Source organism: Natator depressus, chromosome 6 (assembly GCF_965152275.1).
Source record: "Natator depressus isolate rNatDep1 chromosome 6, rNatDep2.hap1, whole genome shotgun sequence".
Taxonomy (NCBI): Eukaryota; Metazoa; Chordata; order Testudines; family Cheloniidae; genus Natator; species Natator depressus.
Genome location: NC_134239.1, coordinates 101240237 through 101267224, shown reverse-complemented (window position 1 = coordinate 101267224; position 26988 = coordinate 101240237). Strand labels below are relative to the sequence as shown.

General features: G+C 43.3%; 1 protein-coding gene across 1 annotated transcript in view; it reads left to right on the top strand.

The window, feature by feature from the left end:
- CATSPERB (catsper channel auxiliary subunit beta) overlaps nt 1–15327 on the top strand; it is a 95326-nt gene extending 79999 nt beyond the window's left edge. Inside the window, exons 24-26 of the mRNA XM_074956694.1 lie at nt 4802–4902; nt 7228–7302; nt 15118–15327. Coding sequence (XP_074812795.1) covers nt 4802–4902; nt 7228–7302; nt 15118–15327 — 386 coding nt within the window. The remainder of the gene's footprint in view (nt 1–4801; nt 4903–7227; nt 7303–15117) is intronic.
- The last annotated feature ends 11661 nt before the right edge of the window (nt 15328–26988 follow it).

The following is a 26988-nucleotide window of genomic DNA, read 5'->3' as shown; positions in this document are numbered from 1 at the left end:
TTGGGTAACTCCAGTGGTTCTAGTTCCCAAACCAAATTGGGAGATACGTTTTTGCATGGACTACCATAAGCTTAAATGCTGTAACTCGCCCAGGCAACTATCCAATGGCACGCACAGATGAACTATTGGAGAAACTGGGACGGGCCCTGTGCATCTCTACCCTGGACTTAACCAAGGGGTATTGGCAGGTACCGCTAGATGAATCTGCCAAGGAAACGTCAGCCTTCATCATACATGCTGGGCTGTATGAATGTAATGTGCTCCCTTTCGGGCTGCGGAATGCACCCGCCACCTTCCAAAAACTTGTAGATGGTCTCCTAGCGGGATTGGGAGAATATGCAGTTGCCTACCTTCACAATGTGGCCATATTTTCGGATTCCTGGGCAGAACACCTGGAACATCTACAAAAAGTCTTTGAGCGCATAAGGGAGGCAGGACTAACGTTAAGGCTAAGAAGTGTCAAATAGGCCTAAACAGAGTGACTTACTTATAGAATCATAGAATATCAGGGTTGGAAGGGACCTCAGGAGGTCATCTAGTCCAATCCCCTGCTCAGAGCAGGACCGATCCCCAATTAAATCATCCCAGCCAGGGCTTTGTCAAGCCTGACCTTAAAAACTTCTAAGGAAGGAGATTCCACCACTTCCCTAGGTAACGCATTCCAGTGTTTCACCACCCTCCTAGTGAAAAAGTTTTTCCTAGTATCCAACCTAAATCTCCCCCACTGCAACTTGAGACCATTACTCCTTGTTCTGTCATCTGCTACCACTGAGAACAGTCTAGAACCATCCCCTTTGGAACCCCCTTTCAGGTAGTTGAAAGCAGCTATCAAATCCCCCCTCATTCTTCTCTTCCGTAGACTAAACATCCCCAGTTCCCTCAGCCTCTCCTCATAACTCATGTGTTCCAGTCCCCTAATCATTTTTGTTGCCCTCCGCTGGACTCTTTCCAGTTTTTCCACATCCTTCTTGTAGTGTGGGGCCCAAAACTGGACACAGTACTCCAGATGAGGCCTCACCAGTGTCGAATAGAGGGGAACGATCACGTCCCTCGATCTGCTGGCAATGCCCCTACTTATACATCCCAAAATGCCATTGGCCTTCTTGGAAACAAGGGCACACTGTTGACTCATATCCAGCTTCTCGTCCACTGTCACCCGTAGGTCCTTTTCTGCAGAACTGCTGCCAAGCCATTCGGTCCCTAGTCTGTAGGGGTGCATTGGATTCTTCCGTCCTAAGTGCAGGACTCTGCACTTGTCCTTGTTGAACCTCATCAGATTTCTTTTGGCCCAATCCTCCAATTTGTCTAGGTCTCTCTGTATCCTATCCCTATCCTCCAGTGTATCTACTTCTCCTCCCAGTTTAGTGTCATCTGCAAACTTGCTGAGGGTGCAATCCACACCATCCTCCAGATCATTTATGAAGATATTGAACAAAACCGGCCCCAGGACCGACCCTTGGGGCACTCCACTTGATACCGGCTGCCAACTAGACATGGAGCCATTGATCACTACCCGTTGAGCCCGACAATCTAGCCAACTTTCTATCCACCTTATAGTCCATTCATCTATCCCATACTTCTTTAACCTGCTGGCAAGAATACTGTGGGAGACAGTGTCAAAAGCTTTGCTAAAGTCAAGGAACAACACGTCCACTGCTTTCCCTTCATCCACAGAGCCCATTATCTCATCATAGAAGGCAATTAGATTAGTCAGGCATGACTTGCCCTTGGTGAATCCATGCTGACTGTTCCTGATCACTTTCCTTTCCTCTCCTCTAAGTGCTTCAGCATTGATTCCTTGAGGACCTGCTCCATGATTTTCCCAGGGACTGAGGTCAGGCTGACTGGCCTGTAGTTCCCAGGATCCTCCTTCTTCCCTTTTTTAAAGATGGGCACTATGTGGGTCAAGGAACTATCAACCCCATACAGGCCAAAGTGGATGCTATCCAAAAGTGGCCTGTCCCAAAGCCAAAGAAACAGGTCCAATCCTCCTTAGGCTTGGCCGGATATTACAGGCGATTTGTCCCACAATACAGACAAATCGCCGCCCCACTGACAGACCTAACCAAAAAGGAACAGCCAAATGCAGTTGAGTGGACTGAAGAGTGTCAGAAGGCCTTTAACCAGCTTAAAGCGAAACTCATATCTGACCCTGTGCTAAGGGCCCCAGACTTTGACAAACCTTTCCTAGTAACCACAGATGCATCCGAGCGTGGTGTGGGAGCAGTCTTAATGCAGGAAGCACCAAATCAAGAATTCCATCCTGTCGTGTTTCTCAGCAAGAAGCTGTCTGAGAGGGAAAGCCAATGGTCAATCAGTGAAAAGGAATGTTACGCCATTGTCTACGCTCTGGAAAAGCTACACCAATACATTTGGGAACGGCGTTTCCACCTGCAAACCGACCATGCTTCGCTACAGTGGCTTCATGCTGCCAAGGGAAATAACAAAAAACTTCTTTGGTGGAGTTTAGCTCTCCAAGATGTTGATTTCGACACACAAAGCATTTCAGGAGCTTCTAACAAAGTGGCTGATGCACTCTCCCATGAAAGCTTCCCAGAATCAACTGGCTAAAATCGTCCTTGAGATGCGGAAAATATTGTTAGTCTTTATACAAGTTGTAGTATATGTGGAGATGTATGTGTCTTATTAACTCTGTTTTCTCCTAGAGCTCCAGGAAGAAATCACAGCCAGTGTTTCACCCTATCTGTGATTTGCGGGGCGTGTCATAAATATAAAGGGAAGGGTAACCACTTTTCTGTATACGGTGCTATACAATCCCTCCTGGCCAGAGGCAAAATCCTTTCACCTGTAAAGGGTTAAGAAGCTAAGGTAACCTCGCTGGCACCTGACCCAAAATGACCAATGAGGGGACAAGATACTTTCAAGTCTGGAGGTGGGCGGGGGGGAAGGCTTTTGTCTGTCTGTGTGATACCTTTGCCGGGAACAGATCAAGCATGCAAGCCCTTCAACTCCTGTAAAGTTAGTAAGTAATCTAGCTAGAAAATGCGTTAGGTTTTCTTTGTTTTGGCTTGTAAATTCGCTGTGCTGGAGGGAATGTGTATTCCTGTTTTTGTGTCTTTTTGTAACTTAAGGTTTTGCCTAGAGGGATTCTCTATGTTCTGAATCTGACTGCCTGTGAGATTATCTTCCATTCTAATCTTACAGAGTGTTTCTTTTATCTTTGTTTTGTTCTTCTAATAAAGTTCTGTTTTTTAAGAATCTGGTTGGGTTTTTAGGGTCTTAAAAATCCAAGGCTGGTTTATGCTCATCTTGTTTATTCTCAAGCCTCCCCAGGAAAGGTGGTGTAAGGGTTTGGGGGGATATTTTGGGGGAAGACTTCTCCAAGTGGTCTCTTCCCGGATTCTTTGTTAAATCGCTTGGTGGTGGCAGCGTACCAGGTTTTAACCTAAGCTGGTTCCCAAGGCAAGAAAGAAATCTGTGCCTTGGGGAAGTTTTAACCTAAGCTGGTAAGAATAAGCTTAGGGGGTCTTTCATGCAGGTCCCCACATCTGTACCCTAGAGTTCAGAGTGGGGAGGGAACCTTGACAATAACCCTCTAGTTTGAAGTTGTCATCTGTAGCAACTGTCAGCGTTTCAGGATAACTGCACCTGTATTTCCGCTCCATGGTCCCTCAAGAGCACTCACGTAAGATTTCAGGCTCCCAGCCATCACATCTCTGAGGTGGAGACTGATGCCTCTTTCTCCCTCCTGACAAAGGGTATTAAGGCTGCACAGCCCATGCCATCCACTATGAAATCCCCAGCAGGCCAGGTCACCTAATGGCCAGCATTGTCCAAGGACAATGTTTTTACCAGTGACCACACAGCTCTTCCAAAGCAAAGTACATTTATTCTTAGCCAAAAGTATCACAGACAAAACATATACAGAATCAATGAACAGATTTAAACACGCACTGAACGTTCCAGGAATCAACTAGCAATTTTATGGGGCCCTAGTAAGCCAAAGTCTTTCCAACTTTTCAGCAAGGGCTGGGGTCCTCTCTAGGACCCAAGGTCCTGACCATTTTTTGAATTAAATGCAAGAGAGACACACAAGTCTTTTTAAACTCAGCCCTAAACCAGTATATGCAAACCACCCCATTAGAGAGTACTCCTCTGGAGCTGTTTACAATCTGTGGGACTGTTGTGATCTCACACACACACCTGTTCTGAGTTCCTAGAGGAACTCTGATAATCTTGCCCCATGGAGTTGCATACAATCTTTGGCCTACAATGATACATAAACATTTGTAAACTTAATACAATATGGTCCCCAAAGATATTGCATGCAGTTGCACTAACTGTCACAGCAACCTTAAAGTATGTTCCTTTATTTTGCTTTTTGTAATATTATATAATTGGAGTCCCCAGTCTGTATGTTTTTGTGGATACAGGGAAATTTTTCAAGAAAAGGGGAATTTTTATTTATTTATTTATTTTCGCAAGGAGGCTAAAAATTGTGCTGATTATCCTTTCTCTGTGATGCTCAGAAACTCAAGGATAGGTGAGTGATCAAAACTACATAAAGGCTGGATCCTACAAGATTCTGAGAACCTCTCACAGTATTGAGTGCCCCTAGCTCCCATTCTTTAATGGAAGGTCATGGTATTTTGCATCTCGCAGGAAGCTCTCACCATCTCACAAAGGGTAGGCCTTTAGACTAAATGGGCTAAAACACTCCTCTTCCCTTGTCTGTCTGTTAGTCACAGAACCTATATTACCAACTACCTGTAATATAGAAAATGGAATTATTTAAAAATGTGGGGGAAAGAAAAAATTGACTTACTCTACTGTTTTACAGGTACCAACGAAACACCAAGCATGTTAAAAATGAGAGAATATTTAGCTGATAAACTCAACAATACACTGTATAATCCAGAAGCCCTAGCCCTAAACATATATGTAAGTGGTTTTGCTTTTGTTTTTTGGGGGTTTTTTTCAGATAAAAATAAAAATTTTGGACAAAAATGGGCATGAATCGAAACTACATATCCAAACACCATTCAACTCTGAGGAAGTTCTGATCTGAATCCAAACTTCCTTTCTGTATAAAACCCAGATCCAAGCACACCAGTTCATAGATCAGACCCATCTGTAGATTGGATAAACTGTCTTTTATACCTTATGAACATACCATATGTAGCCTTTAAAGGTGCTGATACTTTAGATAGTAGAGAAAGTATTTGGTGGTAGTTTCACATATGATCCTTTTGACTGTTACTTTATATGTCTTGTTCAAGATCTTACCATCACTCACTTAACCAGCCTGTTGTATATGCAGTCACCAATATGTTCCTTTGGAAAAAATACTGATTACTAAATAAGGGCATATTTGATCTATCAATCTAATCTACTTTATCTATCTAATCTAATCTATCCATAGATTGTTTTCTAAGCAGTTTTAGTAAGCCTCTAAATTGCTGCTGGTATACAAAATTCTGGGTATAGTCTTTAGAAGCCACTTTGGAATATTTTGCCTAAACTTTTAAATATCAAAACTGCATATTAGAGCTGAGCAAAATTTGGAATTTCAGTTCCATCCCATAAGAAATTTTGGGGGAAGTTCTATGACGTGTATTATGCAGGAGGTCAAACTAAATGATCACAGCAGTCCCTTCTGGCCTTAAAATTTTGAAAACATTTGTTTTAATCCTAAAATAGGCTGAAACATTGATATTTCTATATTTTTTGCTGAATGGAAATTCTGAAAATTTTCACTGCAGAAATTTCAAAATGTTTCATTTCAACATTTTTCATTTTTGATAGAATCAAACCATTTGACATTTCTGAAATCTAAATGTTTCATCTGGTTTTGCTGAAATGACCCGAAAGCTTCTTTCAAGTCAGATCAACATTAAATTCATTTCCCTAGCTTGGTGAGCTGGATCCACATTGCATTGTGGGAGATGTAGTCTTCCAGGGAACCCAGCCTACAACTCCCATAAGGCCAAGTGCTAGGGAAATGCAGTTTAAATATTTTATTAACTGATCTGAAGTGAAACATTTTGGGTCAGTTCAGTAAACAAAATATTCTAAATCTGGTTAAATTGACTCCAAAAAATGTCATTTCATTTTTTCTATGGAAAATCAAAAATATTGGCATAACATTTTATTTTTGTTTTCAGTTGAAACATCATTCTGATGGAAAATGCTCAAACCACTCTCCTGCCTAGTACTCTAGCAGCCCTTTCTTCTAAAATGCTTTTTAAAATAATTTTATTAAAATACAGTAGCATTTTATTAAAAATATGCTTTGCGTATTTTAGCTTTTTTGCTTTCTTCTAAAGTTTTCAATCAAAATATTAAAATAAACAATATTAAGCACTGCTTAAAAATTAAATTTTGAAAGATTTTGGTGTGTTTGGGAGAGTCCTACGCTTTTCTTCTGTATGAAAGATTATGGGCCAAATTCAGCACAGGTGTAACTCCAGTGAACTTATGGCCATTTATACCAGGGCTAAATTTAGCACTTGGTTTTTCATTTAACTTCTTTCAGAAGTTAGAAACCAACATTGGCGTCTCCTAGTGAAGTATTCAGGGGACCAGTTATGGCCTCATTTCCGAGTAAATCCACTTAGAGATGCCACTTTCTGAGAGCAATCTGCTCTGCATGTTTTGGAGCAGCAGAACCCATGTCCTCTGCACCTTCAAAATGTAAAAAACACTCTAATTTGTCCTAGTATGCTAATGAGATTTGGAAATACCCAGTCTTTTGATTTCCACATCAGCTGTTCTGAAGTGGAATTGGAAGTAGGCAAGAGTATTCTGTTCCCTTTGCCCCCATGCTGTCCTGCTGCTGAGTCTTCTCTGATAAGGAGGGAAATGAAGATGACCCTCTGGATTTTAGGAGCAACCTATGGAGAAAACATGCAGTTTGCAGTAGCGCTCCTCATGGTCTGCTCCCCAGTCCTTATCAATTTAAGGTTGATGCACACCACAATCAAGAAATCACACACTTAGAGGAAGATTGTTGGCCCCCCGATGGCTCCAATTTAATCCCCTGCCTTACTTGATCTGCAAGCAAGATAGGTTTGTCCCTCACTAGTTGCTCTTACTTTTGCCAACTTTGCATGCAAAACTGCAAAAGAGTTTCAAGGAACCAGCTGAAAATGCTTTCTGTACATGTTTCTGCTCAACAGGGCCTTCAATATGTATTTTCTTTAATGAAACAAATTTTGTTCTTAAAACAAAAATTCCATCAATGCTGCTATTGTTTTGTTTTCACAGGGGTCTGAGCTTTTTCATTTCAGGGTAGCAACTATTCCTGGAGTCTCCTTTTGTAATCTACTTGATGAATTTCAGGTACAGTTAATAGCCCATAATTTCAACAGATGTCACTTTAAAAAAAATGATCACAGCATTTCAAATGAAAGACAAGAGCTATCACAAAAGGTGTACTTGCTAAACTTGGATTTACACATTCTGTAGAACAGGGATACTGCCCCCATGTACTGCCATTCACACAACTGGTCTTCCTCAGATGTGTCCCGGAGTCCAAAATTTCCACAGCATTTTGTGGAAGTTGCTGGGCCTTGCAGCTCTCCAAAGGAGGTACATAGGAATTGTACGATGGCAGCTGAGGATGACCAGATTTCAAGTGACTGAGCAAATTAACAGGAAGTAGATATTGGCAAAAAAAGTGAGTTTCAGCTTCCTGATATAGCTGGCCATTCCACTTTTGGTGGTCCTAAGCCAGAGGAAGAAAGCAGATATCGAATGGGAACACTGTCCCATCCGTACTAAGTCACTACTTCTCTGCAACAGGTCTGAGACTCCTGCCGCTCTGTCCTGGCTCCCTGATCAGTATGGTGCCTGGCCTATCCATTCCCAGAATTCACACTTCAAAAGGGATTACAAAAGACATGGAAAGTTAATGAATATAAATTAAAACAATCTCCAGTCCCCTTCCTGTAACCCTTGGGTGGGCTAGAGTTCACTTCATTGCCGTTCTCCAATGCCTAAAAAGCCCAACTCCCATAGAAAAGTAGCTACAGACCCAGAGTTCAGTCTCTAAGGATTTTCAGCAAGGATTGCAAAGGGTGAATCTCCCCACATTCAAGTCCCAAAAGGAGCTAAAGAAATGAATTTAATTAAATAACTTTATAAAATCTTATGATAAAGAAACAAATAATCTCACTTTTACAGCATAACATGGCTATTTTATAATCCACAGACATTATCTTCACAGTTATACATAAACATAAATAAAGAAAACAAATTAAGATTGGAACAGTTCAGTCCCCAAAGGGTTAGGTTTAGTTCACCTAAGTCTCAGTTAGTCTTTAATCACCAAATCTACACATCCCTCCACTTGCTTCTAGGAATCTTCAGTTGGAATCTATGCAGACTCTTCTTCTGCTGAAAGCACTGTTAGCTAGTCAGCTAACTGATTAACCAATCACTCAGTCAAGTGTATAGATTTAAAGAAAACCATGTTAAAAGAAAATACAAAACTGAGAATAGCAAAATATAAATGACACTTTCCCCATTACTACATTTAAAGAAAAGTTGGTGAATCAGACTAGTTGAGACAATTTAACTAGAACAGTTTGGCTAAAATCAAAACAACATTCAAAGCATACAACTAAAATAGAAGTTATTTTTCCCTCCCAATTTCCTATAATTAATTTGCTATAATTAACATTGCCCATGCTTCCCTGTTTGAGGGTTAACAATATCACTAACCTGCTGCAACAGCCTGCTTTCTACTCCTGGGCTCAGCTTCTCTCAGCTCACACAGGGGACATGTCCCTTTGTAAAGCAGCTGCCCTGACTGCTTGCCCTCATGGAGTCTGACCCCAGCAACAGGGAACCTGTTGGAGCATAACCAAAACTTCCACACCCAAATCCAGAAGCTTCTGGATGTGGAGTGCTAAATCTGCCTAGCAACAATGACCCAGACACAACTCACTCCTACCTCCCGCAATGGGTCTTTTAAAGAGATATCTCCCTATTAGACACAGGGGTTACATTCCCACTTGCAGATGCCCACATCTGCAGAGAGCCCTCCAAGTGGAATGCTATTGCTGAGGCAGCTGATATCAAAGCACTTTAAGAAAAGGTCAATATCATTATCCCCATCTTACAGAGGGGCAACATTAGCGCCTAGAGGCCCAAATCAGGATCAAGGCTCCATTATGCTGAGTGATATACAAATCTATTCAATAGATACATAATCCCTGCTCCACAGTCAAAGAAGACAAGTGATATATTAAGGGAGGGGAGAGAGGGTGTATATAAGAGACTTGGTGAAATAATACACATGAATATTTGGTATAGAAGGGTATAGCTTACTCAGGAAGGACAGGCAGGGGAAAAAGGAAGAAGGTGTTACCTTGTATATCAAAGATATATACACTCAGACTGAGTTTGAGATGGAAACAGGAGATGGACTTGTTGAAAGTCCCTGGGTAAAAGAGGTTAAAAAAAAACAAGGGTGATGTCATGGTAGGGGGTCCACTATAGACTACTTATTCAAGAAAAAGAGGTGGATGAGACTTTTTTTAAACAACTAACAAAATCATTCAAAGCACAGGACTTGGTGGTGATGGAGGATTTTAATTTCACAGACATCTGTTTGGGAAAATAATACAGCAGGGCACAGATTATCCAACAAATTCTTGGAATACACTGGAGACAATTTTTCATTTCAGAAGGTGGAGAAAGCAACTAGGGGAGAGGCTGTTATAGATTTGATTTTGACGAATAGGGAGGAACTGGCTGAGAATTTGAAAGTGGAAAGTGGAAATTTGAAAGTGATCATGAATTGGTACAGTTCATGATTCTAAGGAATGGTAGGAGGGAAAACACCACAATAAAGGTAGACTTTAGCAAACTCAGAGAGTTGGTCGATAAGATCCTATGGGAAGCAAGTCTAAGGAGAAAAACAGTTTGAGAGAGTTGGTGCTTTTTCAAGGAGACATTATTAAGGGCACAAGAGTAAACTATCCCGCTGTGCAGCAAAGATAGGAAGTATGGAAAGAGACCATCCTGGCTCTCCTAGCAGATCTTTAATTGTCTGAAACTCAAAAAAAAGTCCTACAAAAAGTGGAAACTAGGTCAAATTACAAAGGAGGAATATGAACACACAACACAAGCAAAATTTTAAAAGGCCAAGGCACCAAATGAGATTAAACTAGCTAGAGACATATAGGGCAACAAGAAAACATTCTGCAAATATATTAGAAGCAAGAGGAAGACCAAGGACAGGGTAGGCCTGTTACTCAATGAGTAAGGACAGACAATAACAGAAAATGTGGAAATAGCAGAAGTGCTAAATGACTTCTTTCTTTCAGTTTTCACCCAAAAGGATAGTAACAATTGGACATCTAACATAGTGAACATCAGTGAAAATGAGGTAGGATCTGAGGCTAAACTAGGGAAAGAACAAGTTAAAAATTACTTAGCCCTGGTCTACACTCGGGGGGGTGGGGGAGGATTGATCTAAGTTACGCAACTTCAGCTACGTGAATAAAGGAGCTGAAGTCGACGTACTTAGATCAATTTACCATGGTGTCTCCACCGCGGTGAGTCGACTGCTGCCGCTCCCCCATCAACTTTGCCTGCACCTCTCACGGTGCTGGAGTACAGGAGTCAACGGGAGAGCACTCGGGTTGATTTATCACGTCTAGACTAGACACGATAAATCGATCGATCGCTGCCCACCGATCCAGCGGGTAGTGAAGACATACCCCAAGACAAGCTAGATGTCTTAAACCAGGGCCTGATGAAATACATCTTAGCATGCTCAAAGAGCTAACTGAGGAGATATCTGAGCCATTAGCAATTACCTTTGAAAACTCATGTAAGATGAGAGAGATTCCAGAGGACTGAAAGAAGGCAAATATAGTGCCAGGCTATAAAAGGGGGAATAAGGACAACCCAGAGAATTACAGACCAGTCAGCTTAACTTCAGTACCTGGAAAGATAATGGAGCAAATAATCAAGCAATCAATTTGAAAACACCTAGAAAATAATGAGGTGATAAGGAACAGTCATAATGGATTTGTCAAGAACAAATCATGTCAAACCAACCCAATAGCTTTCTTTGACAGAGTAACAAGCCTTGTGGATGGGGGGAAAGCAGTAGATGTGGTATATCTTGATTTTAGTAAGGCTTTTGATACTGTCTCGCATGACCTTCTCATAAACAAACTAGGGAAATGCAATCTAGATGGAGCTACTATAAAGTGGGTGCATAACTAGTAGGACAACCATTCCCAGAGAGTAATCATCAGTGGTTCACAGTCAAGCTGGAAGCCCATGTCAAGTGGGGTCCCACTGGGTCCAGTTCTGTTCAATATCTTCATCAATGATTTAGATAATGGCATTGAGAGTACACTTGTAAAGTTTGTGGATGACACCAAGCTGGGAGGGGTTGCAAGTGCTTTGGAGGATAGGATTAAAGTTCAAAATGGTCTGGAGAAACTGGAGAAATGGTCTGAAGTAAATAGGATGAAAGTCAATAAGGACAAATGCAAAATACTCCATTTAGGAAGGAAGAATCAGTTGCACACATACAAAATGGGAAATGACTAGCTAGGAAAGGAATCTGGGGTTATAGTGGATCACAAGCTAAATATGAGTCAACAGTGCAACACTGTTGTAAAAAAAGCAAACTTCATTCTGGGATGTATTAGCAGGAATGTTGTAAACAAGACACAAGAAGTAATTCTTCTGCTCTTCTCCATGCTGGTAAGGCCTCAACTGGAGTATTGTGTCCAGTTCTGGGTGCCACATTTCAGGAAAGATGTGGACAAATTGGAGAAAGTCCAGAGGAGAGAGAAAAATGATTAAAGATCTAGAAAACATGATCTATGCGGAAAGATTGACAAAAATTGGTTTGTTTAGTCTGGAAAAGGGAAGACTGAGGGGGACATGATAAACTTTTATGTACTTGAAAACTGTTAGAAGGAAGGTGAAAAATTGTTCTAGTTAATCTCTGAGGATAGAACAAGAAGTAATAGCAAGGGCGGTTTAGGTTAGACATTATGAAAATCTTCCTAACTGTCAGGGTAGTTAAGCAGTGGAACAAATTGCCAAGGGAGGTTGTGGAACCTCCATCACTGGAGGTTTTTAAGAACAGGTTAGACAAACACCCATCAGGAATTGTTTAGTTATTACTTAGTCCTGGCTTGAGGGCAGGCCAGTCCTACATTTCTATGATTCTGCAGAAATTCTACATAATTGTTTTTATTTACAAAAGTACATTCCCCCACATCCCCACTCCATCGTCTGACTGTGCTTCCCCCGAGCTTTGAACCTAGCTGTTCTATGCTGGAATATTTGTTGTAGGTGTTGTGACAGGGATGGGTCTAGGAGAGAGATTTGTAAGAAGGGATGAGGAGTGGCTTTATGAATCAGCTCAGGAAGAGCATTCCCTGTTTAAAGAACAAAATGGAAGACGGTGTATAGAAATCTGTCTGACAAGCTGAATGAGACATTGAAGCTGGCATTGCTGGAAGAGGCAGAGAGTAATGCAATCAGAGACCAGAGCAGATAGGTAGGGAGAGGGAGATCCATAACTGGTCTTGAAAGGAAGAACAAGAAACTTGACCTTGATTCAGTGGCTAAGTGAGCATAGGTTCTGGAACTAGGAGTGCTGGGGGTGCTGCTGCACCCCCTGGCTTGAAGTGGTTTCCATCATATACAGGGTTTACAGTTTGGTTCAATGGCTCTCAGCACCCGCACTATACAAATTGTTCCAGCACCCCTGTAAGTGAGAGCCCCATGGTAGGAAGGATCCGAAGAAGGGATGATGATGTGGTCAAAGCAGTGGCCAAGGAAGATGGACATTAGCAGTTGCTTTTTGTACAGACTGGGGAGAGGTGGGGGCTGATTTGAGTATGAGGGAGGCCAGAGAAAAAGAGATTGCAGTAATAAACATGGAAGATGCTGAGAGCATTAGTGCAGAAAGAAATGTTCAGATTTTGGAAATGTGATGGAGGCAGAAGTGGCAGGGTTTGGACATAGCCTTGATGTGCGGGTTAAGAGAAAGGAAAGAATCAAAGATGACCAGGTTGGTGAGCAATGAGGAGGCTGGTGGTGGTGATGACAGTCAGGAAGAAAGGGCAAAGCAGAGAGGGTTTCAGATCATGAGTACAATCTGTTGCTATGTTCCTAACGCAGTTCAGTTCATGGCACTGCTTGATTAAGAACTAAGTTTTTAGGGCAGTTTTGCAGGTCTTCCAATGCAGATGGTTAGAGAAATGAAGCAATTTCAGGGATGGAATACCCAGAAAGATGGTTTTATTTACTAACCATAAATTTGTGCTTGGATATTATGGTCATGAGTGTGTTAGAAATACTTACGTGGGCAGATTAGATAGCAACAGCTTTTATATCTTTAAGAATTATAGTTCGGATTTGATAGGCATCAATGACGCATTGGAAAAATAGGTATGTTTTTTACAGTAAGATAGGTAACACATTGTAAAGTCCTAGTAGGGTCATGTCAAAATGTAATTTTACCTCTGTGTAGCTGGTCAAGATGAACCATAGGCTAAGCAGAATTTCTAAGAGGAAGCTGATGATGAAAGAAGAGATAATGTAATATTTAGCCAAGGAAACCATTTTTATGAGAGATGAGTGTAAAGAAATATTATACTTGTTTAAGAGAGACTGTTTCACAACTTCAAAGATCTTAACAAACATTAACTAACTAGTAAAAGGATGAAAGCATGGAGTTTTATGCAAAAGGATTGCTGTGGGTTTTTTTTTTTAAAGTGTGGACTCTTATTTCACGGAAGCAATTGCTAGAATATATTTACAGCCATAGCCATGGCAAATTACATTCAATAAAGCCGTGCTTTTCAAACTTTTTTTTCTGGCGACCTAGTTGAAGAAAATTGTTGATGCCCGTGACCCAATGGAGCTGGGGCAGAGGGGTTTGGGGTGTGGGAGGGGCTCGGGGCTGGGGCAGAGGGTTGGGGTGTGGGAGGGGGTCAGGTATCTGGGCTGGAGGTGCAGGCTCTGGGGTGGGGCCAGGGATGAGGGGTTTCGGGTGAAGGAAGGGGCTCCAGGTTTGGGGGGGCTCAGGACTGGGGATTGGGGTGTGGGCTTAGCTCGGGTGGCTCCCGATCAGCAGTGCAGCAGGGGTGCTAAGGCAGGCTTCCTGCCTGTCCTAGTACTGCGGACTGCACTGCACCCTGGAAGCAGCCAGCAGCAGGTCCGGCTCCTAGGCGGAGAACCACAAGTGGCTCCACGCAGCTCTTGCCTGCAGGCACTGCCTTCACCCAGCTCCCATTGACCAGGAATCAGCCAATGGGAGTGCGGAGTTGGTGCTTGGGGTGGGGCAACGCGTGGAGCCCCGTGCGCGCACACACGCACATGCGCGCACACACGCACATGCGCACACACCCCTGCCTAGGAGCCAGATCTGCTGCTGACCGCTTCCAGGGCATAGCGCGGTGTCAGAACACGTAGGAACCAGCCTGCCTTAGCTGGGCAGCACCGCTGACAGGACTTTTAACGGCCAGGTTAGCGGTGCTGACCAGAGCCGCCACAACCCAGTGCCTTACATTCCATGACCCAGTACTGGGTTGTGACCCACAGTTTGAAAACCACTGCATTAAAGGACTTAATGGTCCTTATAATAATATCTAAAATCAGTGTTCTCTGTAGGAGAAAAGTATTTCCTTTTATATTGTACAAAAGACTGTCCTGAGCATAACAAATGCAAAATAATGCTTCACAGAAGATGATAGTCTAGAGTATACTAACCAAACTCATCCCTGGTATAACTTCTTTTGTGGAGTCATGTCAGGAATGAATCAGACCCAGGATATCTTACATCAAAGTAAGAAGGCATGTGCATAATCTGAAGTTAGACCACTTTTATACAGTCCAAAATATTATATCTGAACTCTTTAGTTTGTCTAATTTAATCCCCAACATTGGTCCCATTGAAGCAATGGCAAAACTTCTGCTGATTTCAATGGAGCAGAACTGGGTCCTATGATTTTCAGCTCCTGGGGAACAATCTCCCTTTTCTTTCTCTTTGTTGAATACACTAACACTATTAACAAATAATAAATAGGAAGTGTTAAAACTTTGTGTTAGTATTTTAATTGTTAGACTAAGACAATGTAAGGATATGTTAAATGTTTTCTGTTGCAGATTTATGTTGATGATGCTCCTCTGGCCTTCCCAGGACGATATCTTGTTAGCACAGTAACAGCTGTATTAGTAGGAGGCATCATCTTTGTTGCATTTATAATGCAAATGTATGAAATAAACATATGGAACAAAGTGAAAAGTAAACTGAGGAAAAAGAACAAAGTATCGGTGTCTGAAACCTCAGCAACTGTTACTTCTACTTCTTCCTAGGCTGGACAACCACACTTCTAAATGAAATACAAGGTGACACCCAAGAGCAAGTTATTCCATCCCCCTTTATTAAACCTATCTCTTACCTACATTTCCCAAAGACGTACGTTGAAAGTAATTTCCTATTTAATATTGTTATGTTATATATCTTCCTTCATTGATATTTTTGCATCTGTAATTTTTCCATCAGAATTTGGTTTCTTTGTAAATGTATGTATTGAAATCTACAGGAAAATATATTCATTTACAAATTATTTTATTAAGAAACTGTTTTCAGATGTTGTAAAGAACTTTGTTTGTTTGTAATAAGGAACTACTTAATATAAGTCAGAGTGCCAATACAGTAAAAGTGTGTAATAACACTAACACTTTGTTATGAAGAGAGCTGGTAAGCCTTGGCTAGGCAGCATTGCAAGCATTGTTCCGTTTATTCGCCTCAGCGAGGTAAAAATAACAAGAGACCAGTACACTACAATATTGACCTCCCGTGGTTCGGCAAATTCTCTGGTTTGGCACCGGTCAGGTCCCGAGGGTACCGAACTAGAGAGGTTCAACCTGTATAAATTACTCAAACTTGTTGTATTTGACTATTAAAGGGCAGACACAAGAACAGACTTGGATAATTAGTGTTCTTCCATCCAGTGGCTGGATGTGCTTGCTGTGTGCATGCCCTGCATGTTGCTGCAGCTGCAGCTTGCGGCACAATCCTCTCTGCGCTATCCAAGTCTCAAGGTTTTGTTAGTCTTTATTGTTATGAGCACTAAACACACTCTCAACTCTTAAAGCTGAAAAAATAAAACCTGTAGTGAGAGAATAACTACCAGTAGTGGGTGAATAAAGGTTCCATCAAGATTCATAGTTAAAATTCATTCTTCTTGAGAATCCTCACAAGTTTCTGGCATTTTGTTACTTTTACCTATTCAATAAAGTCTATTATGTGGTTCACCTGTTTTTCCTCAGGGAGTTGACCACTTTCACTTTAAATCTTGAGCCTTGGAGCTTGAATATACTTTAGAGTGCAATATAAAATTTAGGTGTTTGAGTTTTAAAGTGGATTTATGGAGCCCAGTAGAAAAGATGGATCCAACAACATAATTTTAAAAATAGGGAGAGAGAAAGAAGGCTGGGATTAGAACTCGGGAATTTTTTACAAAACATTTTTCATAGGAAAATCCAATTTGTCAAAACCAAAAACTTTTTATGGAAACATATTGATTTCAACAAAACATTTGTCTAGGATAGAATTTCAAGCGAGAGAGGCATGCACACACCCCACCTCCATAATATCCAATTGTTCAGTGATTAGGACACTCAGCTGGGTTGTGGGAGATCTAAGTTCAAGTCCCTGCTCTGGCTAATTCAGAGCAGAGACTTGGACTGGGATCTCCCACACATCTATTGAGTATCCTGATCACTGTGTTATAGACACAATGTTCTCCCTTGCATGAATGCTCTCTCCCCTTCTCTCTGCCCCCCCCCTTAATATTATTAATACAAAGTGGAACAACTCCAGTTGGAGAGAGACTGAGGCTATAGCCCGATGATTAGGGCACTCTCTTGGGATGTCTATTGGATATTCTGAGGCCTGGGCTACACTACGAGTTTGTCAGATTTAGCAGCATTAAATCCGAATTAACCCTGCACCCGTCCACACAACGAAGCCATTTTTTCGACATACAGGGCTCTTAAAACCGATCTCTGTACTCTTCCCCAACGATGGGATTAGCGCTGAAATAGACATCGCCGTTTCGAATTAGGGTTAGCGTGGACGCAATTCGAAGGTATTGGCCTTCGGGAGCTATCCCACAGTGCACCATTGTGACCACTCTGGACAGCACTCTGAACTCAGATGCACTGGCCAGGTGTACAGGAAAAGCCCCGGGAACTTTTGAATCTCATTTCCTGTTTGGCCAGGCAAGCTCATCAGCACAGGTGACCATGCAGTCCCAGAATTGAAAAAGAGCTCCAGCATGGACCGAACGGGAGGTACTAGATCTGATCGCTGTATGGGGAGAGGAATCCGTGCTATCAGAACTACGTTCCAAAAGACAAAATGCCAAAACATTTCAAAAAATCTCAGAGGCCATGAGGGACAGAGGCTACATCAGGGACACAACACAGTGCCACGTGAAACTTAAGGAGCTCAGACAAGTGTACCAGAAAACCAAAGAATCAAACGGACGCTCCGGGACAGAGCCCCAGACATGCTGCTTCTACCCTGAGCTGCATGCAATTCTAGTAGGGGCTGCCACCACTACCCCACCCCTGTCCATGGACTCCGAGGATGGGATACTCTCCACCACGGCTGAGGATTTTGCAGATGGGGAAGATGAGGAGGAGGACAAGCTTGGGGAGAACACACAGCACACCGTTTTCCCCAACAGCCAGGATCTTTTTATCACCCTGACTGAAATACTCTCCCAACCCAATGAAACCGGAGAAGGGACCTCTGGTGAGTGTACCTTTTTAAATATAATACATGTTATAAAAGCAAGCGTTTTTTAATGATTAAGTAGCCCTGAGGACTTGGGATGCATTCATGGCCAGTACTGCTACTGGAAAAAGGTTAACGTGTCTGGGGATGGAGCAGCAATCTTCCAGGGACATCTCCAGGAAGCTCTCCTGGAGGTACTCTGAAAGCCTTTGCAGAAGGTTTCTGGGGAGAGCAGCCTTATTCTGTTCTCCGTGGTAGGACACTTTACCATGCCATGCTAGTAGCAAGTAATCTGGTATCACTGCATGACAAAGCCTGGCAGCGTATGGTCCCAGTGTTTGCTGGCATTCAAGCAACATCCGTTCTTTATCTCTCTGTTTTATCCTCAGGAGAGTGATATCGTTCATGGTAACCTGGTTGAAATGGGGAAATTTGATTAAGGGGACATTCAGAGGTGCCCATTCCTACTGGGCTGTTTGCCTGTGGCTGAAAAGAAATCCTCCCCGTAGTTAGCCACGCGGTGGGATGGGGGTCCATTGGTGCTGAGCTGTTTGCATTTGGCTAGCAGGGATCTTCCCTGATACCAGCCAGGCGGTGGGGGGAGGGGAAAAGCGATCATCCCAGAGAATTGGATGGGGGAAGGGGGTTAGTTTGGTTTCTGCTGCTGCACGTTAACAGGAAAACTGCAGCACTAAATGGCCAACTCAACGGGCTTTGTTTGGTATGGGAAAGGAGGGGGCTGCTGTTATGAAGGTTGCAGAAGCCAAAAGACTATGGCTTACCATGGCCGCCTGCAAGCCGAATTCTGTTGCCCAGCCCTGCATGTGTGATCTCTAACAGCAAAGCCGCAGGCACTCAATATAAGATGCAAAATGTGACCTTGTACCAAAATCTCATGTGCTATGTAATGTGAATAGTGTAGTTCACCGTGAAAGAGTATAGCCATTGTTCTGTAAAATGTATCTTTTTAAATACTTCACTCCCTTTTTTATCTCCAGCTGCTGCAAATGTTTCAAGCCTCCCTTCTCCATCCCAGAGGCTATATTAGATAAGGCGGCGAAAAAAACACAAGTGCGATGACATGTTCTCTGAGCTCATGCAGTTGTCCAGCACTGACAGAGCTGTGTGGAGGGACACAGTAGCAGAGTACAGGACGGTGGCCGATGAACGTGAGGAGAGGTGGCGGCAGGAAGATCAGAGGAGGCATGAGGAAACGCTGGGGCTACTGTGGGATCAAACGGACATACTCCGGCGTCTGGTGGAGGTTCATGACGGCAGCAGGATCACAAACTGCTGCTGCAGCCCCTGCTTAACTGCCCTCCCTCCACCCCAGGTTCCATAGCCTCACCACCCAGATGCCCGAGAAGGCAGGGTGGGAGGCTCCGGACACCCAACCACTCCACCCCAGTGGACAGCCCAAGCAACAGAAGGCTGGCATTCAACAAGTTTTAAAGTGGCCTTTTCCTTCCCTCCTACCACACCCCACCCAGGCTACCTTGTGAGTTATCTCCCTATTTTTATAATCAATTAATGAAGAATACATGTTTTTTAAACTATAGTGACTTTATTTCCTTTGCAAGCAAGCTGTAATCGAAGAGGGGAGGGCAGGTGGCTTACAGGGAATTTAGAGGCAACCAAGTGGGCGGGTTTTCATCAAGGAGAAACAAACAGAAGTGTCACACAGTACCCTGGCCAGTCATGAAACTGGTTTTCAAAGCTTCTCTGATGCGCACCACTTCCTGCTATGCTCTTCTAATCGCCCTGGTGTCTGGCTGCTCGTATTCAGCGGCCAGGCGATTTGCATCAAACTCTCACCCCACCATAAACGTCTCCCCCTTACTCTCACAGAGATTGTGGAGCACACAGCAAGCAGCAATAACAATGGGAATATTGGTTTCACTGAGGTTCTGAGCGAGTCAGTAAACTGTGCCAGCAACCCTTTAAACATCCAAATGCACATTCTACCACCATTCTGCACTTGCTCAGCCTACAGTTGAACAGCTCCTGACTACTGTCCAGGGTGCCTGTGTACGGCTTCATGAGCCAGGGCATTAAGGGGTAGGCTGGGTCCCCAAGGATAACTATAGGCATTTCAACATCCCCAACAGTTATTTTCTGGTCTGGGAAGTAAATCCCTTCCTGCAGCCGTTTAAACAGATCAGAGTTCCTGAAGATGTGAGCGTCATGAACCTTTCCCAGCCATCCCATGTTGGTGAAACATCCCTTGTGATCCACCAGTGCTTGCAGCACCATTGAAAAGTACCCCTTGCGGTTTATGTACTGGCTGCCCTGGTAGTCCGGTCCCAAGATAGGGATATGCGTTCCATCTATAGCCCCACCACAGTTAGGGAATCCCATTGCAGCAAAGCCATCCACTATGACCTGCACATTTTCCAGAGTCACTGCCTTTGATAGCAGCAGCTCAATGATTGCGTTGGCTACTTGCATCACAGCAACTCCCACAGTAGATTTGCCCACTCCAAATTGATTCCGGACTGACCGGTAGCTGTCTGGCATTGCAAGCTTCCACAGGGCTATTGCCACGCGCTTGTGAACTGTGAGGGCTGCTCTCATGTTGGTATTTTTGCGCTTCAGGGCCGGGGAAAGCAAGTCTCAAAGTTCCATGAAAGTGCCCTTACGCATGCAAAAGTTTTGGAGCCACTGGGAATCATCCCAGACCTGCAACACTATGCGGACCCACCACCCTGTGCTTGTTTCCTAGGCCCAGAATTGGCGTTCCATGGCATGAGCCTGCCCCAATAACACCATGATCTCCAAATTGCGGGGAAACGCGGTTTTAGAGAAAAGTATGTTCATGTCCTCATCACCACGCTACCGTCGCCTCCTCGCCTGGTTTTTCAGGTGCTGGTTCTGCATACACTGCATGATAATGTGCGAGGTGTTTACAATGGTCATAACTGCTGCGGTGAGCTGAACAGACTCCATGCTTGCTGTGCTATGGCATCTACTCCTGCTTGGGCAATCCAGGGAAAAGGGCGCAAAACGATTGTTTGCCGTTGCTCTGATGGAGGGAGGGGTGGCTGACAACATGGCTTACAGGGTTGGCTTACAGGGAATTAAAATCAACAGAGGGGGTGGCTTTGCGAGAAACAGAATGGCCCCCTCAAGGATAGAACTCAAAACCTCAAGGATAGAACTCAAAACTGGGTTTAGCAGGCCGTTGATTTCACGGAAGGAGGGAGGAGAAAATGAATACAAAACAAATCTGGTCTATTTCTTGTTTTGATCCACTTAATCTATCTTTATAGATCTTGCTGGCAGCAGACTGCGCAGTACGACCGCTAGCCATTTTCATCACCTGGGTGCTTGGCAGAAGACGGTGCAGTATGACTGCTGGCCATCGCCTTCTGCTGGCTGCAGATTAAAAGACAGTGCACTGCCGGTAGGACTGAATCGCCATGAGACGAAACTTAAAAGGGAAATGACCTGGCTGAGTCACTCCCATGTTTGCCCAGGCGCCCCTGACCTCATCGAGGTCAGTTAAAAGAGCACCCTGGACTACGTCGACGACGGCTACCAGTCATACTGCACTGTCTGCTGCCAAAAGGCAATAAACTGTTGCTGTGTAACAATGCAGTACGTCTGCCAGCACCCAGGAGACATACGGTGACGGTTACCTGAGCGGGCTCCATGTTTGCCGTGGTATGGCATCTGCACAGATAACTCAAGAAAAAAGGCACAAAACAATTGTCTGCCCTTGCTTTCACGGAGGGAGGGAGGGAAGGCGGGCCTGACGATATGTACCCAGAACCACCCGCAACAATGTTTTAGCCCCATCAGGCATTGGGATTTCTACCCAGAATTCAAATGGGCGGTGGAGACTGTGGGAACTGTGGGATAGCTACCCACAGTGCAACGCTCCGGAAGTCGACGGTTGCCTCGGTATTGTGGATACACTCCGCCGACTACATGTACTTAGAGCATTTGTGTGGGTTCACACACAATCGACTGTATAAAAACGCTTTCTACAAAACCGACTTCTATAAATTCGACCTAATTTTGTAGTGTAGACAAGGCTTTAGGTTGGTCTCACCCCAGGTATCATTATTGGTTCACCTGGCATGAGCCAACTCATCTGGAATGGTTATCAGCTATTCTGGGGTGGGTCTGTCATAGTTTTTTGTGAAATTTTTTTGAAAGGTCTCATTTTCATTCTGATGTGGAATAAAAACAAAAACGTTGAAATCTTGAATTTTGTTTTGCAAAATGGAATTCTTTTTTACAAAATGGAATTTCCAGCCAGCCCTAGCTGGGATGTTCGCCACAAGGAAGTGGGACGTAAGAAAAGGGAACTAGAAGGAGCTGGTATGACAATACATGAAGGAGCTTAGAAAAGGGGAGAAGCTAGTATATTTGGAGGTAATGAGGGAGGTCAGGGCATGTTAGGTTACAGTAGAGGTCTGATTGAGGAGGGATCTCCTTAAATTAACCTAAAAGAAGACCATCACTACTCAATATGTTCGCCTGATAAGTTAGCTGGAGAATGACACAATGTGCTTCCTTGCTCAAAGAGCTGAGTGTAATGCTTAATATTATGGAAATTCCATATATGACTTTACTTGGCAGGTTTTGTATGTTTATCCAGTTTTGGGGAAAAAGCAAACCATGGGTCTGAAACAATCCTGCATGCTTTCCTCAAAGATTTTCCAAATACAGTCGTCACAGTACTGCACCTGGGTATTGTCAGATGGCATGGATTTGTCTTCATTGCCTGCAAAGCACAGGGACAAAGGATAAAAATGGGAACATTACAGCTATACATAACACAAAATCTCTTTCACATTTGTTAGCTATAAACATGACTTGCTCTGCGTTTAGGATTGTTTCAGTAATTTGTTGAAGACTTTTCTTGGGGAGAGAGGGGCAATCTAGTCTAATGAAATGGAATCTAGAAATGCCCAAGTGCTAACACCTACTTTGCCACTGACTTGCTGTGTGGCCTTGAGCAAGTCAAATAACCTCTTACTCAGTTTCCCCAGTAGCTTTTACTATCTGTAAAATAGTAAGAATTACCTACCAACCTTAAGGCTGTTTTGAGGCATAAATAGTTAATGTTTTACAGCATTTTGAGTGTGTAAATTGTAAAGGGAGCAAATTTAGGCCAACACTGAGTGCTTCTAAAAGTTCTACTCAAAGGTCAAAGATGAGACATTGTGGATGTGTATTTGCATAAAGGCATAGAATAACCTATCAAATAAGCAATTATACTATAAGAAAAAGTTAATCACTCATAAAAAGTTAGGCATTTTTCAAATGCAGCTGCATATTCCAAGACAATATAAATATGTGATTCAAAGTTCTATAAACAGAAATCATATGTGTAGTAACATTTTGGAAAAGTTTTATTTCTGAGAATGATTTAACATTCTAATAAGCTTTTATTTTCATGACCCATGTAACCTCATTTACTAGCAATTTTCTAATATTTACATATGAACTTGTGTCAAGGATCCTTCCCCACTCTGAACTCTAGGGTACAGATGTGGGGACCTGCATGAAAACCTCCTAAGCTTACTTTTACCAGCTTAGGTTAAAACTTCCCCAAGGTACAAATTATTTTACCTTTTGCCCTTAGACTTATCACTGCTGCCACCACCAAACGTCTAACAGGGATATAATTTGGAAAGAGTCCGTTTGGAAACGTCTTTCCCCCCAAATGTTACACCCCCTTTCCTGGGGAAGGTTTGATAAAAATCCTCACCAATTTGCATAGATGACCACAGACCCAAACCCTTGGATCTTAAGAGCAATGAAAAAGCATTCAGTTTCTTAAAAGAAGAATTTTAATAGGAGAAAAAGTAAAAAGAATCACCTCTGTAAAATCAGGATGGTAAATACCTTACAGGGTAATTAGATTCAAAACATAGAGAATCCCTCTAGGCAAAACCTTAAGTTACAAAAAGACACAAAAACAGGAATATCCAATCCATTCAGCACAGCTTATTTTCTCAGCCATTTAAAGAAATTAGAATCTAATGCGCATATAGCTAGATTACTTACTAAGTTCTAAGACTCCATTCCTGTTCTGTCCCCGGCAAAAGCATCACACAGACAGCGAGGGAGAGACTTTGTTTCTCCCTCCCCCCAGCTTTTGAAAGTATCTTGTCTCCTCATTGGTCATTTTGGTCAGGTGCCAGCAAGGTTATCCTAGCTTCTTACCCTTTACAGGTAAAAGGGTTTTTCCTCTGGCCAGGAGGGATTTTAAAGGTGTTTACACTTCCCTTTATATTTATGACAATTTGACTTAAGTGAATAGTATAAATAGTGGGTTTCAGAGTAGCAGCCGTGTTAGTCTGTGTCCACAACAAGAACAGGAGTACTTGTAGCACCTTAGAGACTAACAAATTTATTAAAGCATAAGTTTTCGTGGGCTTTTCATTATAAATAGTAAAACAATAATGGAGTCCTGTTAAAATCCATAGGGAACATCCAGGTCAATCCCTGAAGTTACCAAAGGGCCGAATTCATCCCTTGTGTTCAAATGTCATGTTGGGACCCAGTTTGGAGAAGCAGTGAATGTTTCTTGGAACAGCTAGTTCTGGAGAACACAAGTACTCTTGTTGTAGGGTAATTGACTGCCCAGGTGGCTGATTAGTAAATAAGCACTTGGATCTAATAATGGTTACCCAAGCTCATTTAGAGAAACTCCAGAGGGAGACAAGAGGCTCCCATAGAGGGGAGCTCTCAAGAGGAACCTGAGCCAGAGGGCTGAATACCTAAAAGGTGAACTCTCTGGGGAACCTGCCAGGCTGGGGAGCCTGTAAGAGGAGCTCCTGGAAAGGGGAGCCTCTGAGACAGAAGGCTTTACCATTCATGCCTCCAGACACTGGCTCCAAGCCCAGCCTGGCAAGGATCACCTGCTGTCCCTGGAGAAGAGTCGCAGTGGATAGACCTCCCTGGAACCCAGATTCCAGAGAAGAACATTACTCTAGTGGGGCAAGATTATGGGTAGAGGCTGGAACCAGAGAGGAAGAGCATGGGTAGAGGTGAACATGACTCAGGGGAAGAACATGGACTAAGAATGATCTCATCACTCCACTGGGATGTTGGGGTGAAAGTTTTGTTTATGTTCTGCATTGGCTTTTTTGCTAATAAATTAGACCCTCCACAACAAGGGCCTCTTTAGCACTTATTTGGCTGTTTGGACTTATTGGTACCCTGACCAAGGGGAAGATCAAGTAAGGGCTTGTCTGAAACACTATGCCTGCCTGCAAGGGGGTGAGCAGGGTCAGACTGGAATGGTGACAGGAAGGTTCATGAACACCAGTGCTGGACACACAGGAAAGGTTTATGATGCCAGGGTTTTCAAGAGAGTGGAATTGTACTCGAAAAGGGAAGAAGAGACTTAATTCCCCAGAAACCACATGATTCACTAAGGTGTTTCTGTACCAGCAGTTAATTTGGGGAACCCCGTATACCCACTTCTAACTTGACTAATGTAACAAAACCACAACATCAGTGATCCAACAAAAAGGAAATTTGGTTACAGACTGAGTAGCTGCAGAATGGTCACGGAAGGTGCATTTGGGAAGCTGAAAGCTCATTGACAATGTCTGCATACCTGTCTGGATGTCATTGTGGCCAACACCCTTTGCATAATCGTGGCATGCTGCGCCCCTCACAACATATGTGAAGGGAAAGGGAACTACTTCAGTATGGAGTGGGCACAGGACCAGAGGTGCCAGAAGGGCAATGCCCCGCTTCCCCCACTCTTTACTGGCCATAAGGGTGAGCAACAGGGGGACGGTGTGGAGAGAAGCGAGTGGGGGCTCAGGAAGAAGGGGTGGGGCAGGGCCTCCAGGCTCATGGCCATTGTTCGGACACCTGTGGTTCCCCCACTTTTAGGGTGCTTCTGCCACACCTGCAAAGGACAGAACTAGTTTGCAAAGCTTATGCTAACAACTGGATTTCATTCATGTGAACACTAATCCTGGTTCCAGTTGGGCAAGTGAAATCCAGGATGCAATATATTCTCACATCCTGAGACAGCAGGGAGGGAGATAGTGCCCTCAGCAGAGTCAGAAGTCACTATCTCATCCTGTGGAGCCACTTTTAAAGCAGTAGAGAACACTTGCATAGAGTTGTGAGCCAACATACATTTTTGTAGGTTTTGATCTCCTACAGCCAACATTCTGTACCTATTGACCATAGACAATTGTGTGAGGGCACCTCCTTAAGGTTAACACCTTTAGCCATGTGTTTGTGTGGAGGAGGGTGCTGACACAGTTCCATTACCATAATTGTGCAATGTTTTGTATTATGTTAACACCTCTATTAAGAAGTTCCTTATCAAGAACACTCAATTGGTTTTAACCACTTTAAAAACAGTTCTGTACGTGGTTGTGAGGGGCTTCAGAATATTTCTTTTCACCATTCACTGATAGCCTTGCCTATAGCATTTAGCAGCTATTATGCCCCGACTACGCCCAATGTTTAAAGTAGTCAAGGTTTGTTGGAATTTGGGGGAGGGAGGGTCCATTTAAGCACTGTTTGGTGTCTGATGTCTTTACTGTTTAATTTTCCTTTTTCTGCGTACTAAATTAATATATTAACCAAGCTACAAAGACATATATGTAAACTTTTCCTGTGTGTTTAATTCTGCTGCTGGTGAAAATATCCAGTGCATTCTGATCACACTTCACTTTTTGTATTCCTCCAGTGGTCTTTTTAAAATTATTTTATTTATGGCCCAGGGAGCGGGCATGGGGGGGGAGAGGGAATTCTTTGCAGTGTTATGGCTGCAGTGATTTGTGGAAGTCAGTCATGTACTGTGAATTTTTGGGCCCGATGCCAAATCTGGAGAAAACAGCCCACTGATCATACTTGCAAAGGAGGGCCTACACACAAGCCAAGGGAACAGTAACATTATAAGTGGCATATGGAACATAAAAGTGGGGGGATCTTGACAGAACTGCAAATCCAAAAATCAGGGGTCAGGCTCCCTGAGCAATGTGCACACATTATTGTTGGTGAACCTGTCTCCTTGCCCTTTCCCTCCCCATCTCCTTTGGACTGGCAGTGGAAAATTGTCTGAGCATCTCCTGTGTGGGGTTTGAGGAGGAGACACAAGCTGGGCTTTGGGGAGTGCCATAGGCTCATTGTTCCACCTCTACAGAGCCCTGGGGAGCAGCTGGAGGAGGAGGAGAAGGAGATGGCACCAGTTCCCAGAGAGGCACAGTGGCCTTGGCTGGTGGGCCCCAAATTTG